This window comes from Crocodylus siamensis, chromosome 15 (genome assembly GCF_052110815.1).
Source record: "Crocodylus siamensis isolate JL-2025a chromosome 15, ASM5211081v1, whole genome shotgun sequence".
Lineage (NCBI taxonomy): Eukaryota > Metazoa > Chordata > Crocodylia > Crocodylidae > Crocodylus > Crocodylus siamensis.
The window spans coordinates 20,063,580-20,081,624 of NC_143409.1; the positions used below are offsets into that span (position 1 = coordinate 20,063,580).

The following is an 18,045-nucleotide window of genomic DNA, read 5'->3' on the forward strand; positions in this document are numbered from 1 at the left end:
CTGCAGTGCAAGGTGCACCACTGTTACTTGTGCCCAGGGAACCAAATGCCTGTGCTCATCTGGACGTGGGGTAAGCAATGGCTAAGCTATGGCTGTTTAGAGCCATGACAATTAAAGGCAGTATAAGGAGGTGCTGTGCTTTCAAGGGCTCCCAATACAGCTATAGGCACAGCGAGCAGTAGTCTACCTGGCTGGGAGCCAGCTGGAAGTGATGTCCAGCTAAGGAGGCTGAAGTCACGAAAAGGGTTCAAAACTCCAGGATGGCTGAGGGGGGGAAGTCTGAGTGCAGTTACCTCTCCTCCCATTGGAAAAGGATAGAAGAGTTTCCATTTGTTTCTGTTGGGACTCCAAGGTGGTATTGGTGAAGAATACGTTAGCCCTAAGGAGCTGAAATTATTGACTTGCCAGTTAAGGTGGCAGGGAAGCAACCTGCTTACATACAGACTATGGTCTGAGTTATATCACCTTTTCTAAATCCTAATCTAAAAAAACTAATGTATTCAGTGGGAGTCCTTCTGTTGGCTTCCTTAGTTTTGGACAAGACCAGAGGGCAACTCATGCTGTTGTTTCAATAGGTAATGGGGATAACAATACTGTCAGGACCCCTTGCCCATGATTTTGAAAGTGTGGCGAATCCTGCAATTGGCACCTAGGTAAGAAATGCCCAGATTTTTACTCCATGGATTCATGAATAGCTGATGGGGAGACTAGATTTCTCTTGTGGGACCTTTGGACAGGTAGTTTGATCTGTGTGGCACTCAAGTATCTAAGCATAAGACAGTGTCTTACTAAGCCATGTTCTTTTACTGCTGCACTTATATCTTTATGTCTTCGCTTTTAGCATAAGTCACCTTCCCAGGTATTTTACAGTATCAAACCCGCTGTCAGAAGCTGAACAAATACTGTAAAGCACAAATGCAAGGCGCCAATTAATCATAGGTATGCCATGGTTTCGCGCCTAACCAGCATTCTTGTAAAACAATCTGTGGGTTAAATTGTTGCTTCTGGGCCAAAAAAATACCTCTATCAAAGCCAGAATTATGCCGCTTCCAAGGCTGAAGAATGTAAGGTTGACTTTTAACAACGAGAAAGTCTCCAGGCACTGTTCCCCTTGTGCGTTTGACGGCTCCATCTTTTTGCTCCCTCAGAGTCAAGTCGCGCTTTGCGCTGCCGCGAGGGTTTCCCCAGGACCGAGCGCCGGTGCCGAGCTCCGGCCGCCTCCCCGGAGCAGCCGACAGCCGCGCTCGTCGCCTCAGCCGGCGGCGGCCGTCCGCTCGGCCGCTGACCCGCGGCGGCCCGGCCGCACCTGGCCGGGAGCCGCGTCTCTCGGCGGAGGCGGGAGCGGCCGCGCCCCGAGCCAGCGCCGCGCAGGTGGCGGCCGCCCGGGGACCGTGCCGCAGCTCGAGGGGGCGGGGGGGATGGAGTCGCGCCTTTCATTATTTATTTATTTGGCCTCATTTCCTCTCGCGAGAGCCGGAGGGGGGAGAGGAGGGGAGGAAAGGAAAGGAAAGGAAAGGAAAGGAGGGGGCAGCGGGAGCAGCGGTGGGTGCAGCGGCCACAGCTGGAAGAGCAGCGGGAACAGCAGCCGCCGCCGCCGCCGCCGCCGGCTCCGCAGCAGCAGCAGCAGCACCTCCTCCTCCTCCTCCTCCTCCCGTGGGTGCCGGCGGGGACGGGACGGGGCGGCGGCGGTGCCCGGCCGGGGGCGGGTGCCGGGGGCACGCTGCAGCCGGGCTCGGGGCAGCCGGCGCGGGCGCTGCTGGCGGCGGGGCGGGGGTGGCTGGTCGCTTCTCGCCCGTGTCCTGACCGCCCCCTCCCTCCTGTTGCAGCTGGTGCCGGAGCGTGGCGGCGGAGCCCGGAGCGGCGGAGCATCCCCGCGCCCCGCGCCGAGCCCGGGGGTGCCGGCGGGGCGCGATGTGGCGGCGCGGGCTGCTGGAGCTGGCGCTGGGGCTGACCGTGCTCCTGGCGTCCTGCCCGGGCGACGGCGCGGACGCGGAGAGCCCGAAGGAAGCGCGGGCCAGCCGGGCCAAGCGGCGAGGGCAGGGAGGCGGCGGCGGCGGCGGGCACGATGCGCTCAAAGGGTAACCGGGCCGGGCCCCCTCCTCCCCCGGCCCCCGCCGCCACTCGGCAGGACCCGGGCTGGCCCCGCCGCGGGGCTCCAGGCGCCCCCGGAAAGTGCCAGCTCGTCGCCTTCCCCGGCTGCGTTTGACGAGTGGAAAAATGCCAGAGCAGGAAGGCCGGGGCGGGCGGGCGGGAGCGGCTTCCAGGCGAGGGACTCGTCTTGGGAAGCCCGGGCTTCATCTGGGAGCCCCGATGGCACAGCTAGCCCCTCCAGGCAGCGCAGGGCTCCGGCTAGTCTCGGGTGGCCGGGTGATGATAGGTCCCATGTGTGCTGCGCGGGAGCACGGTGGGGCTAGGTAAGGACCGGGCTTCGGGACTCATCCTGCATCTCAGCTGCGCCCAAGCCGCCTGCGGACGGGGAGCCTGATATTGGGAGCTTGCTCCTTGATGACTGGCAGTTCATTTCGATGTGGATGAAAGATAATATATGAACGTTTGTTCATTTAGCTCCCGGAACAGAAACAGAACAGGGAAGTAACTCTTGTGCAGATAGGGTAGCCTCCCTCTCAAGACATTTGTGCCTGTCCTGCAGTCTTTGCACGTAAGGTTGCTTTGCATAGCGAAATGCAGGATTGGGCCTGGGGACCCTGGATGTCCTTTACAACACTTACGGTCTGTCACACCCTTCCGGACCATTTGGTAACGTGTCATCTCCTATGTCTGACAGATGGTCCTTGCTCGTTTGGTACTCGTGTGGTCTGACACGCACAATATGTACAGGGGCCACTTTCACAGCCCTGTTTCCCTAAAAGCTGCCAGTATCCTCAATGCACCATGGTTTTACTAAGATGTCACCAGCATCTTAGTAAAGCCATCGTGAATTATCACGGCGGATGCTTTTAGTAGCTTTTTCATTAAATATTTCGGTCTGTAAGGCGCAGCGTTGTCCAAAATCCTCATACGGCACCCTCCAGAATGTCAAGACTGCATGTTTAAATGAGTTAAAAAGTGGTAAGGGGCAAGGTGCTTAAAAGAATAGCTCATTATTATACAGGTGCATAACATGTTATTTGAGAAAAATGTAGATTTCTGACCTGTCATTGTGTAGGATTTAGTTCAGGGCAAAAATATGGGGTGGGAAGGGGAGTATAGGCAAGTTCTGATACACCTTCCTGCAGAGACACTGGCAGGTGTCACAAATGGGCACAGCCCCGCAGACCTTAAGGAAAAAAGTCAGGCAAAAAGTTCAATTCCAGTAGTAAAGAGGGTCCCCCCCAGCCCCTGAGTTAGAAGTGTTTTCTACGGGTTCTTTATTCCCTTATTTGCCTAATATGAGGATACTGACAGTTCTTCTGTGAGGGATCCGTGTAGTTCATTCCCATACCAATTTACCCATATAATGACCAGAATATAACAGTATTTACCATCAGTAAGTATGCATGCAACCTAGTTGTTTTTACAGCTCCTGAAGGGGGGAGCTAATTCAGTTATAGTATGCTTTCTGGGCCCCATCCTGGAAAAAAACAGTTACTCAAACATGTCATTTTAAGGGCCTGGTTTTGAAGGCTGAGTCCACCTTGTTTTACTTCTCGGTGTCTTGTCATTAGGGAAATGCCTAGACTGTAGATTTTGGCACCTACCAAATCTGACAAAAGCTGCCATTTAAGACAACGTAGCCGATTGCTTCGCAGGGTTAATTTTGACTTTTAAAAGTTCTCAAAGAATTAGTGAAAAAAGACTTTAGAGTAATAATATTTACAACTTTTAATAACATTTTTGATAGTTTATTTTCTGTAATTTGGGTTCAGAATCAATTTTCTAGTTGAAAAATGCCATTCCTAATGCTGAGCAAAATTTTGCTTTCCAGTACATGTGTGCTTTCTTCAGTGGCTTTGCAGAATTTGCATGTGTTGTGTGCCTTCTAGGAAAAGCTTTGCCTTGTCAAAAAATGGCCATTGTTTTTTTTTTTTTTTTTTGGTTATTGAGAAAATTAGTGATGCAGAAACAAACAGCTGAAGTCAGCTTTGCACCCTCAGCTTTGAAATACAAGTGTTGAATGTAGCTGAACACTAAACAAAATAGCCTGTCTCCTTTTTTCACTTCATGTATGTAGCTGAAATTTTTCAGTTCGCACCCCCCCCACACACACACTGAAGTGCAGATTATGATAGCAGTTTGTATATTCACTCACTGTCTCCTTTTTTCAGTTGCTTCATGTATGTAGTTGAAATTCTTCAGTTCATATATAGATAGATGGAGAGATAGATCATATATATGAACTGAAGAATTTCAACTACATACATGAAGCGAGTGAAAAAAGGAGACAGTGAGTGAATATACAGAATGCTTTTTATATTTTGTATTTGAATAATTTACCACTGGTGTTAGACAACAGGAAAGTGCAGAGTTAACTGCAACATCAAGTTTAGACAGTCCATAGTTTAGTCAGTTATTCGGAATATTCTAGTTTTGATGTAGTTCTCTGGGAAGCAGATATTTAACAAAATTATAGCATTTTGCCAAAGGGTCTTATCCATTTAAACACAAAACTAATTGTTAGTTTATGTGGTCATTAGTTCCCTTTCTGCACTTCGTTATTTTAGGCTGACTTTAAGTGACCAAATTGCTTAAGTTAGAAATCTTTAAAAACATGAATGCGTAGAAAGTTCAGATACATTAGACAGAATATTCATTGTTAAGTAGACTTAAAGTGAATTTCCTAAAATGTTTTACTGGGAGAAGACACGAATATTGTTTTTTTCTCGATTGTCCATAAGTACAAATATCTTTGGATCTGAGCATTACAGTATAAATCATAAGCAGATGCTTGGATACTTTGTTTTCATTTTTTCTGTAGTTCAGATTGCTGGAAAAAAGTAGGTGTTTATAATTGTGTTTTCTGACATAGATCATATGTACATGAACACAAGAGTCCCTTGAAAGATTCTCAGTGAAATAGTTGAGTTTAGATATTTTGTTAGTGTTTGGTTATTGTAAATTAATATTGAAAAGCTTTTTAGCTTTGAAAAATATTATGGGGATTCTCTGTGTAGATGCTAGTTTTAGATAAAAAAGTGAATAAAACTAGGATTTACTGTTAATTTATTTCACGCTAATTATATATTTTATTGCAGGTTCAAAGTGGTTCATTTCTTTACTATCTTTACCTCACTGTTATACCAGTACATTGGCTGAAAGAAAAGAGGTAAAGACTAAGAGGTCTCTCTACCTCTAGTAGAGGCTATTTATATAAAAGCCTCCTTTATATTAGTCTGATCTTAAGACTTCAAGCTTGCTGTTGATCACGTAATTTCGAACTGGCGGAATCATGATGCTGTTGGGCAAATGGTATTTTAGCAAAAGCTGTACCCCTTTTGTTGTCAGATGTATTTGAATCTGTTCCTCTAATGCTCACATTGGTATCATATTGCTATTAGTCGGTCAGAAAACTAATATAAACTGGTAATTCTTATTTCACAATGTATCATTTAACTTGTTTTCATTTTCTAATCCAAATATATACAGCAACATGACAACCAGAAATCTCTAGAAACCTATATGCTCAATGGCACTTAGTTCATCTGGCGGGCCAGATGAGTGGTGCAGGGCCAGAACTTGCAGGTGGGGCTCCCCACGGCTCTGGAAATTTGTCAGCAAGGGAGCAGCAGTTAATGCTGCCACTTCTATCCTGCCACCAAATTTCCAGACCTGTGAGGAGACCCATGGGATGGATGACACAGCTCTGTGGGTCAGAGGTTGAGCAGTACTGAGCATGGTTCTCACCATAGCAATTTTAAAATGGGTATCTTACAGTTGTGTAGACTTTTTCAGCCCATAGAGCCTCAAGAACTTTCAAGCTGAGTGTGAATGTTGTAACAATCTTGTCCTGTAATCCTTGAAGAACTATCACTATCTCTTGGAGTTTTCCCCAAGTAATCGTTAAAAGATTAGGCCATGAGTGGGATATTATTTCTAATTAGCGTGCCTTTTAAGTAGATTATTTGTAAATTTAAAAAATGTTAAAGCAGAAATAAATCACTTGTGATGTGATGCATTTTGGACTAAGTGGCATTAGAGGAAAGGCTCTCTGCACTGATTAGAATTCCAGTATTGTCTCCAAACAAAACTAAAAATGAGACAGACACCTCAAAACTTAAAAAAAACATGAAACAGTTGTTAATTAAAACTGTTGATGGTTATTTGCTTCCCTTGGAATAGAATGATGGTGGAAAGTGATAATTTGATTAATAGCTGATTAGCTGAAATTTTCAAATGACTAGGGTTTCTTCAAGGTGTCCAAAACATAAAATTACTGGTGATTTAAGACTAGGTGAAATACATACCGGAACTGGTTTTTTTTTGTTTTTTTTAAAATTGGAAACACTGAGTATTGCAGAACAGAATAGTTGGTGTAGTGACTTGGATTGTGAAACTCTGGGAGTAGAGCTGTTTTATAGCAGCTTATCCTTGATGGATAACTTTCTGTTTGCTGTAATCTGTACTGGTTCTACTGGGACTAATCACTTGAATAAACTGGGCAGGATTTGGCCTTTATTTGCATCACTGCTCACAGAAAATAAAAAAGTCTTGTATTCCAGTATTCTAATATATAATTAAGGCTTCTGGTTTTCATTTCAAACCAATATTTACCACTAACAGCCTGCTGAAGAAAAGCAGACTTACCGTACCGGTAAATATTGGTTTACCCTGAAAAACCTCAAACATTTTTTCTTACCACTTCTGGCCAACACACCTCTGGCCATCCACTTATGCCACACCCAGTCAGTGTCATGCTCTGCGTGAAACTGAAAGCTGAGGGCTTCTAAATTGGAAAAAAATTAAAAGAATTAAATGCAGGAGAAATTGGACCTTTTGGTTTGATAGCTGTTGGGCACTGTGCGTCTTATTTATACTTTAAGCAGTGAAGGGAGCAAAATCCTCTTCAAATCCAGCTGATTAAAAAACTAATTACTAGAGTTTTTAAATTAAAATAATTGGTAGTGCCAGCATATATTTAGATAATTTCCAAACACAGAAGATTCTGTTTCAGTTCCCTGTATCATACATTTTAAAGCCAATTTGGCATCCTGTTGGATGGATACAAAATCCTAGTGCCAGTGGAATACAAGGAATAAAGCCTCTAACAATAACTGTATTTTCTTGGATATAACATGCCCCACAATAAGTTACACACCTTGTTTTTGAAAGACGCAAAGAAGGAAGAAAAAAATTTTTCCTTGAAAATACTGGTAAGTACCAGTAAGTAACTGAGTAGTAGCAGCTAGGGGGCCTAGCATACTCATTGTGCCACACCCTGTGGAGCACTGGAGCGTTACTTTTACTTCCTTCTGGTGGTAGACCAAAAAAAAAGAAAGCAGCAGCTGCTATTACCATATTTTCTCGCTTATAATATACACCCTAATTTCCAGCAGCTGTTTTTTTGGTGGGGTGAATGGGAGGGGAAGATGTATGTGAGAAAATAAGGTAAATATAGTTTCAGGTTCTGTACTTTGTTTTTGTCGGCAGTTGCGATTTGAAAAAAACCAAAACATTTTCCTGGCTAATTTAAGTGAGGGTGAAATGGATGGATAGACACTGACTTTGTCTCTAATGTACATATTACTGTCCTTCTGACAGAACTTTTTGGATCTGGTGCAGTTTGTAGGGATGCCAATTCTGATACAGGAAAATGTACAGGTTAGAACTGGGGAGCACGGGCGAAAGCCATGTAGTCATTCACAAAGTCTGGAATTAGGTAGTGTCTGTGCTTTCTGTAGCACTGATATTTAAGAAAATAAAACATCATATTTAATTTTTGATAATGTATTCCTTTATTCTGCATTGCATATATTTAGACTATGAGCACAGTTTTTATTTGTAATTTTTTTTTTTACAAAAAATCATTTAGTGAAAGTTTCCACTGTGATCAGACAACTGCAGCTCAGAAGTCAGCAGCCATATCTGTCCCTGCACCTGCCTGCCAATATGTTACATTCTTGTTTTAGAGTCATTAGCAGTAAGAGACCAAATTTATCTTCAGATTCATGTATTCCTTGACCTTAATACTGTTTTGTGATCCTGGGCCTGAATGGACAGGACAAAGGCTCATCTTTTTTTCTATCTGTATGATAAAAGGTTTCTAGTCAATACTGTTAGTGGTTAAGTTTAAGCCAGCAAGCTCTCCATTCCATTATTAACCCCCTAAGCCGTGCTTCTCCCTATCACGTCCTTTTCTTATGTCTCTTACACACGATAGAGATTTTAACTGAGCTCTGAGGTATAACTTGAAAGTCTTCTGACTTTGTTGCCTTTCTGTTATTTGATAGTGGATCCAGAAAGCTTCAATTAAAAAAACCAAACAAAACTAGAGACCTGAAGGCAACCCTTACAGTGCACTGCTGTCAAATATGAGAAACTATAACTCAGGTCCAGTGAGAAGACTAAGCAAACTGAATATAGCAGAATTCTTTTGAGATACGGTATGAAACGCAATTGTTTTGGAAATATTGTAAAACTGGCTCAGAGCAGTCTGAGGAAATGGGTTTCTGGCCTGATACTGAACACCATTTTGCCAAGAGGACACGTTGAAGATCAGGAGGGCAGACTGTGAGGGTGTTTTTTTCCCCCCTGCTTAGCTTTTAGCTGGCTGCATAAGGAACAGACTTCATGTCAGGCTGCCTAGTAATGACTCAGCAGGGGCTGCAAAGTGTCACAGTTGGTCATCAGTAGAGTGTCAGTATTAGATTGCCTTCTGTCTGCCAGACAAGCAGAGGTTTATGTGGTGGATTTGCTACTTGCTGATCTCGTAGTCGGCAAGGTGAATCACTGTTTTCTGGCGTTGATCAGAAAGTGCTCTCTATGGCAGTAGAAGTGGGCTTACACTATTACTCTTCTTTACAGGACCAGAGATGTAACAGGACATGTTTCTGTTTTCACCTGCTTATGCCAAATGGCCATTTTCTTGTGTGGATGTGCAGTGGGTGTTAGCAGGTTTTGATGCCTGTCTGTGAGGTGGATCTTGGGTCATTGTTTTATTTTCCCTTCCTGCAATAGTTTTGCTTCTGTGAGTGTATCCTAGTGATCTGGGCCTATCTACTCTTGGTTCAGTTGGTGCTGATTGTGCTCAGGCAAAAATGGGCGAATAGTATCAGAATAGCATTCCTTTCTGGAAACTGTGCCCATATGTGGAGTGACAGTAGAGAAAAAATAACTCCTGCAAAGTACAGTCTGATCCTGTACCTGTAGTTTGCAGAGATCAGCATAGCTTGCAAGGGGAAGAGTTTAGATGCAATGGAGGAAGCTAATTTGGAAAGGCCGCCACAGTTGCAGCACCTTTGTTAGTATTTTTTTCAAAAATGGGATAATTTAGCTTTAGAAAGAAGATGACTTCCTGTGTTGTTAGCCAGGGCTCAAAACAGTAGTGTTTCAGTACTTCATATGAGGGGTGTGTGAAGCAGGCCCTATTTGATTCAGATTTGGATTCAGCCTAAATCAGGGACAGTGATTTGGTTTGTTGATTCGGATCATTGTCCCTGATTTGATTCAGCCAAGTCCAAATCTGAAGATTTGACGCTGATTCGGAGAATCAGCGATTTGGCCGTAGACACAGCTTTAAAAGTTTTTTCTACATACCTCAAGTTACCAGCATGGCTTGTGAATGCTGCGATGCTGGGGCACATGGAGCATCCCACAGGAGTGCTTGATGGCCCTCCACATGCTTGGCGGCGAACCTGGAACTGGACAGGAACTGCTTCTGGTCCGCTTCTGGGTCTGCTGCCAAGCCCCCCGTGCTCCTGGGGGACACTCCGTCCGCCCCACCCCTGCAGCACTCACGAGCCACCCGCTATCTCGAGGTATGTAGAAAAAACATTTCAAGCTGTGTCTATGGCTGAATCTCTAAATTTTTCTGGTCTCTCTGAATTGATTTGGAGGATTCTGCTTCGTTTCAAAGAGATTAAAGGGTTCTCTGATTCGATTTGGAGATTCGGCCACTGAATCAGGCCTAACTGAATCGGGGACTGAAGTGTCGCACAGCCCACTTTGTGTGTGGTGGGAGACTACCCTTACACTGCTGACCAGATTCAACCCGACCTGGATCTGCTTGATTCTTAGGCAAGTTACTGTGTGCTGCTGCACTACCTGACACACTTGTTAGGTGCTGTACTAGGTGTTGAAGACGGTGACAATTTGATGCCAGCTTAGAGCCCCATAAACCTTTTTGGAGGTGGTGTAAAGGACATTTTGCTTGGATTTGGCAAGACTTGCCTTACCTGTCCATTTGATTTACTGTGACTGTTGCTGAATAAAACTGCAGGCATTGTTTACCAGACTGGTTCATTCATCCCTTCCCTGCAGTATGCCATTCAGCCATGCTGCTCACTTAGCACAAAGACTGTCTTGTTCATGATTGTTTTGTCTTCTGCATAAAGTGAAACAAAAGGGTCAGTTTGGACACATCTGCATTTTGCTACATATGATCATTAGCACATAATTGTCTACAATGTAGAGCCGTAACTGGAATGCTGTTGAGTTGTTTATATAACCAAGCTAAAAGTCTCTTTTGGATAGAAGTGCAGGAAGCCTAGACAAACTTATAGGCCAGATACTAGCATTATAGGACCTTGTGCACTCTGTGAATTTCCAGTCATGGAAATTCCCAGGAATTGGGGAGGAATTTATATACGCATTCATCTTCAGCACCAAGACAGAAAGGGATCTTGTTCTTCTTAGAGAGTAGGTGCGTGTGAGAACCAGTCACTTCATTCTTGCTCTGTTTGTTCCTTTGTTCCATAGGCCTTGGGGGATATTTCTAGAAGATGAAGCTCTTGGTATCTGGGGACCTTCTGCTCATCCAGCAGGCAGTAATTCTCTGTCAGACTTGTGATAGGAAAAATGTCCAGGTTTGAAGGGATCGTATGTCTGGTGTCTACTCTTTTGATTGTCTTTTTCTTTCCGTAATTTTGCCACTTGATTCCTTGATTTGTGAGGTTTCATGCCTACTGAAGGTTCTTCTCAGTGTTGAGGGGGAGTATAGAGAGAGATGAGAAGTAGATGAAACCATTGCCTCTCACTCTACTGACTTTTTGAAGGCTGCTCAGATAAGTTACACTCTTCTCTCCACTGTGCACTGGAAGGTAGCATGTAGCTCGTTACAATAAAACCTATGTCCTCTGCACACAACTTCTCCCCTACTTCATTGGAAATCTAGCCTGTTTCTGGAAGAACATTTAGAATGTTGGCTTACTGGAAAAGCTCTTGTTTTTTTGCTACTTCTCATTTTACAAAACGCTTTATGACCATTAAAGCCTCAAAAATACCAAAAGGAAGCCGCAATTCTTTCATTTACTTCTTATTCATGTTCATTCTCTTTTCTCAAGGTTTCCATTCCTCTCGTGTTTTGCCAGAGGACATCAGACTATCCAGGGATGTGTAATTACATCATGTCATGAGGCTCCAAACTGGTTGGTTCCCTTTCTGGAACACTGACTTTTCTCCTTGGATGTATTATTTTTTTTTCTCCTTCCTATATACAAAGGGAATTAAAACATATTTTTCCGTAGCAATTCAAGAGGAGCCTGCCTAAATCCAAGCCCTGTACTCTTGTTTCTGCTAGACATTTTGAACCCCAGGGGTGAGATGAGTTTGGGTCACTAGAAGGCTTAACATTGTTCACTGGGGGAAAGGGGAAGCATCCTGGAATGCATTCATCTAATGTTTACATAGTCACAGAGACCTTCCTCCTGCCCTCTTTATTGGGACCAAAACTGCATCTTAGAATAGCTGTCACATTGAATTTAAGCGTATTTAATTCTCCTTATGTGTGAGTGTTGAGGGGGAAGCAGGTGCCTTTGTGGCTGGCTCATAGTCGGCTGCAACTGTATGGAATTGGAACATCCCTGACTCAAAGACATTGGCTTGGCTGACAACTCCAAAGCAAAAATGTTGGACACAGTGAGCTGACAATCCCACCGTTATTTGCTGATGAGGGTGTGGTGGGATGAAGTAGCGGGTCCCATAGCAAGAGCCCTCTTCTGTCTCTCTCTAACATATGCGGGGTTAATGTACTTCTTCCAAAAATGTACTGGACCAATATTGCTAATCCCAGGAGTTCAGAAATCATGAGTCAGATCTTCCAAACAGTATGAGAATGACCTACAAAACACAAGGCTTCCAGATGTTGAAAGAAGAGTATTTTATAGCTGCTTGGCACCTAGCTTCTTGTGGTGTTCAGTGCCATTTAGGTGCCTAACTATCATTTGAGAATCTCTCCCTAAATTCTGTTTTTGGTTGAACTCTCTGGCTTTATATGTTTCCCTTTTGGCTTTTGTTCTGAAAGGCTTTAGCACCTGTTCCCTGTCACCCACCTGCAGGTCTAAGAGGGTTCACCTGGGTTCTTGTCTCCATTAGTTCCCCTTTGCTCACTTTGATGGAAAGTGCATCAGGGGGCAGACAGGTCTGTTGAGCTGCACTTACTCTCAAGCTCTAGTCTTATTCAGCTTCTTGCATCCAAAGGGAAAAATGCTGTTCAATCAGGCAAAATTCTTGAGCTGCCTCAGTTTTCCATGTGAAAGTGTAAGAGCCTTCAAATTCAGGCCACAATATCAGTGTTGCCAATAACATTGTGAATGCTGACAATACTGAAAACACCCCTTTCTCTCTCTCCTACAGGCACTATACTGGGTTGACTACAGCCCTGAAAATACAGTAACTCCTGGCCTCAAAGTGGGAGACAAGGATCATTTACATCCTCTCCTCTTCCACGGATGCATCTATAGCTTTTACTTCTGAAGTATACACAGGACCCATCACTTCTTTTGTGGGCTATGCTTGGGTGGCCCAACAAACAGTTTTCCCATACTGGTGCACAAATGGTGTGGGGTCAAGTCTGTCAATATTCTCGTGTAGAACAATGAGAGACTATGTCTAAGCATGTGTCCTTCTTTGGCTCTGAGAGAGAACAATGCTTAGCTGTCAGGTTAGATGAGTCTGTCTCTGTAAAATGATGAGAGAAGATTCTGTGAACAAATTCCCCCAATATCAAGTATTGTTGCCCAATTTGGCAGTCACAGTTCACATAGGGGCTGGGGCTGGAGGAGTGGGGGAAGGAGAAGCAATTATCATTGCTGCAAGAAAGCTTTGAACCATAAGTAGGGACCTATCCAATTCATGGGGGCTGCCCCAGCCCCCAGCTTTGCAAGCAGAGTGCAGAGGCTCCACCACGCCTTTTAGGAAGTTCCCAGTGGCCCCACCCCTCACTGCCAATTGGCTGTAAGGCCTGTATGTTATACAGGCCGTCCCCTCGCTACTGATTGCTTGGGGGGGGTCACATGACAGGCAGCCAGTCAGTGGTGAGGGGTGGAAGTGGCAGCCATCTTTCCCACAGTCCTTCAAGTGGGCAGATGCTAACCGTCACTACCTCTGGTGGCATTCATGGGCATATCAGATATACTTGAACATGCAGATAATCAAGCTTTCCTCTGCCCACTCTGTCTGGAGTCTGTCTGATTTATTCAACACCCATGCTCTAGGCTTTAGTCAGCTCTTTAGTCATGCCAGGTTTTGGCCTGTGTATGGCCGGGCTTCTGAGAGAATTTCCTCCTGAGGTGAGTTTCACAGTAGTGCTTAACAACTCATGGTCCTGTGGGAACAACAGATGGACAAAGTTTTCCCCAGTAGTGGTCTGTGATTTCCTTGATGGGTCATAGCAAGAGCAGCAGAGGGGAGGGTGTGCTGATTCAGCATATCCCCTGGGCTTACTTCACCATGGGTCTGCTATGCAGCACTCCCTGTTTTTCAAAGCTGCTTTTGCCTGCCAGAAACCCTGAAGAAGGCAGCAGCAGAGCAAATGTCACTCGCCTTCCCCTGTGGTTGAACCCTTTGCCCTTGCTGCTGCCCAGAAGGCAGTGCTGTTGAACATCATCAGTCCCAGCTCCTAATGTGCTGTGACTGGCACATATGGCAGTTGGGTTGATGATACTCTTTGATATTGGGAGGAATCTGCTCTGCTTGTCCATGGCATCTTCCCTTCCCAGTCTGCTGGTGGTGGAGAAAAGATGCAGGAAGGAGGTTGTGCCAAGCAGAGACAGCTGGCATGACAGAATGGAGGTGAGCACAGGGACTGTGTAATAGGTATCATTAATAACAGGCTGTCAAGGCGCTAGGATTCAATTTAAGCACTGATGAAATGTCATAAAGCAATGGGCAGGATCAATTAATTACCTGGGCGGTTATGCATGCCCCTCATGTGGCCATTAATGACTGTAGTGGCATAATGGACAGTTGACCAAAGAGCTAACTCTTGCTTCTCTTTTATATCTGTACTGAAAACTTTGCATGAGTTGCATTCAGTATGCTTGTGCTGAGCCTTGCACCTGCACTGAGTCCCAGGGTTTGGCTCAGGGTAGTTGGGTGGAGATGGTAAGGAAAAAGGAACCATTATTTCCCAGTGTAATTGCGATGCTCTTCCGGTAAATTTGCAAAGTGTAACTGAGTGCTGTGTCCACTGCTTCTTCTCTTGCTTCTAGTTTGCCGCTGATCCTCCCTGTACCTGTCCAGATCTAGGTGCTCAGGGATACGGAGGGAGTTGCCACAGACCCAGACTTTAAACTATTCAGGAAGTGCTTCTTTTTATATTATGTCTTTTGCCCTCCAAGTCACAGAGGAAGGAGCAGGATTTGGCTCACAGCTATCATCACAGAGATCCAGGGGTGTTTTTCCATATGTAGCCAAGTCCCTCTTATTTTACTAAAAGTCCTTTAATCCGATCTTTCTTAGGATGAGAGTGTGTACCCTGTGCTCTGACATTTGTCTCATGTTAAGCACGCTGCAGAAGCAAAGATGACCGGTAGCATTTGCCTGCTTCGAACAATTATGATAAGTTCCCAAAGGTTGGGGGTTTTTTTGTCTGTAAGGGAAGTTAAGCAGTGAGAGATTACTGTTTCTCTCAGTGCACATACTATGTAAATGTTTTTCCCATGTTTTTTTCTGTTAGAAATTGTTAATACTTTTAAAACAAGTTTAAACTGTAAACAGATCAATATCTAGGGTGTGTGATCAAACAAACCATTTTCTGGCTTTTTGATTTTGCACAACTAAAAGCAATTACACAATTTAAGGCATGTTGGCAAAAAGTAATTCCAACTTCTTATATTTACTGATGGGCCCTGAAGCTGCTTGATCCTCTTATGTTGCAGAGGTAGGACTTATCCTGTCCAATATCTTTTCCAATATGAAATTAATTTAACTGTCTCTGTCCATTTTTTGTGGACAAATGTTCATGTTAAAAAAAAAAAAAATCTATTGACGTCAGTGGAAATCGGAGCTCTTGCAGGATCAGGCTCCCAGACAGGCTGGAATGCTACTGAGGTATATTGGAAGGATATTGTGACAAATCTTGCTGCACATTGTAGTTTGGATCTAATCTCTTTAACCTTGTCACTGAGGTGATCAAATCTGAACTGTTATAAAACTTGCAGATCTGAAATGTGGCACAATGAACAGATTAGATGTTATTAGTGATGGTTAGTAGGAAAGTAGCTATTAATTTATTAGGCTGATGGTTAATAAATTTAAATTAAGTGATTTAAATGAAAATAGTACCTGTTTGGTGCCTTAGACCTCTTTTACAGAATTGTACCTGATACATATAGAAAACTGACAGGTTTGAAATGGGTGCTGCTGAAGAAATATAACGTAAGAACTACCAAGCTGGGTTGGGCCTAAGGTCCATCTAGACCAGTGTCCTGTTAATGGCAAATACTTTTGAGCGGGGCTTACAGCCCATGGAGCCAGGTCTTTTGGGCCATGGGTCTAGTAGAGGGTTTGGGATTTCAGAGGCAGGGTCTGCTGTTGAAATCTGGAATACAGATATAGCCCTGTCTGCGACCTATTAGGGCTGTGCGAAGCTTTGGTCCGTGATTCAATTCGGCGGAGATTCGGCCCTATTCAGTGGCAGATATCCAAATCAAATTGGAGGACCCTTTAATATCTCCAAATTGATTCAGAAAGGTTCAGCGATGTTGACATAGATACAGCTTTAAATGTTTTTTCTACATACCTCTAGGTAGAAGGCGGCTTGTGAATGCTGAGAAGCTGAGGCTCATGGAGTATCCTCTTGCAGAAATAACTTTCTCCTAGGTGAATTATGTGTATAAAGAAGCAAGTTCTAAACTGCTGTCAATTCACAGGGGCCATGCCCCTGAGCTTATATTATGTAACACTATAAAATGGAAAGAGTAATATAATTATAGATGTAATGATGGATTCGCAAATTGACTCCCTGCTTCTTTACATCTCGACATACAACTGCAGTAGTTTCACACTATGATGTGGATGCTGTCTGTATTGTTGTCTGGAAGAGCAGCAAAATCTGGAGTAATTTTTTTTAGCATTTGAAACGTTTGTTATTATGCAAGATGAGCTTATAAAAAGGATAGTTGGACCTCCTTGTTCAGTGTGCAAGCATAGTTGCCTATTGGGGTCTAGAAAGTGTTTCCCACTTCCCTCTGCCAAGGACAGCATTACATTAGCTGGCTGTACTATAAAAGGGTTGTTCATTTTTTGTCTGTAGCACTGGATGTCGGCCAGCGCTGGAAGGATATGTCAGGACTGATCTTTAAGGGTAACTTCTGTGTTCTTAAGAAGGGATTTATCTCAATCCAGAGAAAAGAATTTTGTTTATAGTATTGTATATAGTGCATGAAGCTTGAAATGTACATTTTTACTTATCTTTTTTGGTAAGTTAAGTTTTGTCATAACAGTTGGACAGTCCATATAATGTCCCTCAAACAAACCATTATACTTCTTAGTACTGCAACTCACAATGTGTCTTTAGGGTCTGTAATCCTATTAATTTCAATGTGGAGGACCCTTGTGTGACTAACATTGTAGTGACTGCATTATAATAAAAAAGTAACTGGCTGTCAATAATGTAAGTCATCTTAAAATATGCTTAAATAAAAAAAGAAATTTGGAAAATGTAGGTTAAAACCATCACAATTTTTTTGTTGCTCTGTGGCATGGAGTGTGGTATTTCATAACTTGCTCTGGACCAAATAACAGTTATGATATTATTCCTTTTCTATTTTTGGTTTGATACATTATTCACAAAATATTACTTAAATGTTACCTTTAGACCCTTTATTCATCATCCACAAACATTAAAGGTCTGTCTTAGAGTTCAGTCTTCTTATTCTTCCTCACTGCTTGTTAGAAAGTAAGATGCATTTCAGTAACCCTCTTTAAATTGTACTGAGGGAAAAGAAAAAAAAGGGAAGACTATGAGTAGAGCGTCTAGAATATTGACATGGCCCCTTCCATGGTTCTGCATTGCTTGTTGCCACATGGTACCAGGAAGGATTTTTTTCTCCTCCTGTCTGCTAGTGGTGTTGGAGGGGGGAAGGTTCAGCTTCCTCAGAAACATTGGTTGCTAGACTCTGCCAAAGGGTTTTGACTGGAGTGTACTGATGCTCCTGCTGGGACTTTAAAAAACTCAGAGGTTACTGGCTGGAAGGTCTTGTTTCCTAGCTAAGAGTCGGACCAATTGCAACATTTGGGTTCAGCAAGGAAATTTACCTGGTGGTTAGATTGGTGTGAACTGTAGCGGTTTTTGCCTTCCTTTGCATGTTGCCATTCCTTGGCTCTTCAGAGTGTATTATAACAAACTACATCTGTCCCTGCAGTGGCAGGACAATGGCAATGTCCTTTTCCTCCTGCTTTACCTGTGACAAGTTAAATTGATTTGGGCATTATGCTTGGTAGTTGTGTGAAGGTTGTTCCTGAAAAGAAATAGGCTTAGATGAGGAATATTCTGCCTTGAGCAGTGATTTGGACTAGATTACCTCTTGAGGTCCCTTCCAGCCCTGCTTTTTTGTGATTCTACGATTTAGGGATGTAAAAGCAAAACTCTTCATTAAAATGTGTCAAAAAACTTGTGTATTTAGATGTAGTGATCACAGCTGCTTTAGTCAATTAAGTCGACCAGTGGGC

General features: G+C 43.7%; 1 protein-coding gene across 1 annotated transcript in view; it reads left to right on the forward strand.

Annotated features, from left to right (window-relative positions):
- Nucleotides 1–1,519: 1,519 nt before the first annotated feature.
- Nucleotides 1,520–18,045, forward strand: part of FBN1 (fibrillin 1) — a 229,269-nt gene continuing 212,743 nt past the window's right edge. Inside the window, exons 1-2 of the mRNA XM_090028457.1 lie at nt 1,520–1,653; nt 1,827–2,078. Coding sequence (XP_089884583.1) covers nt 1,912–2,078 — 167 coding nt within the window. The 5' untranslated portion in view covers nt 1,520–1,653; nt 1,827–1,911. The remainder of the gene's footprint in view (nt 1,654–1,826; nt 2,079–18,045) is intronic.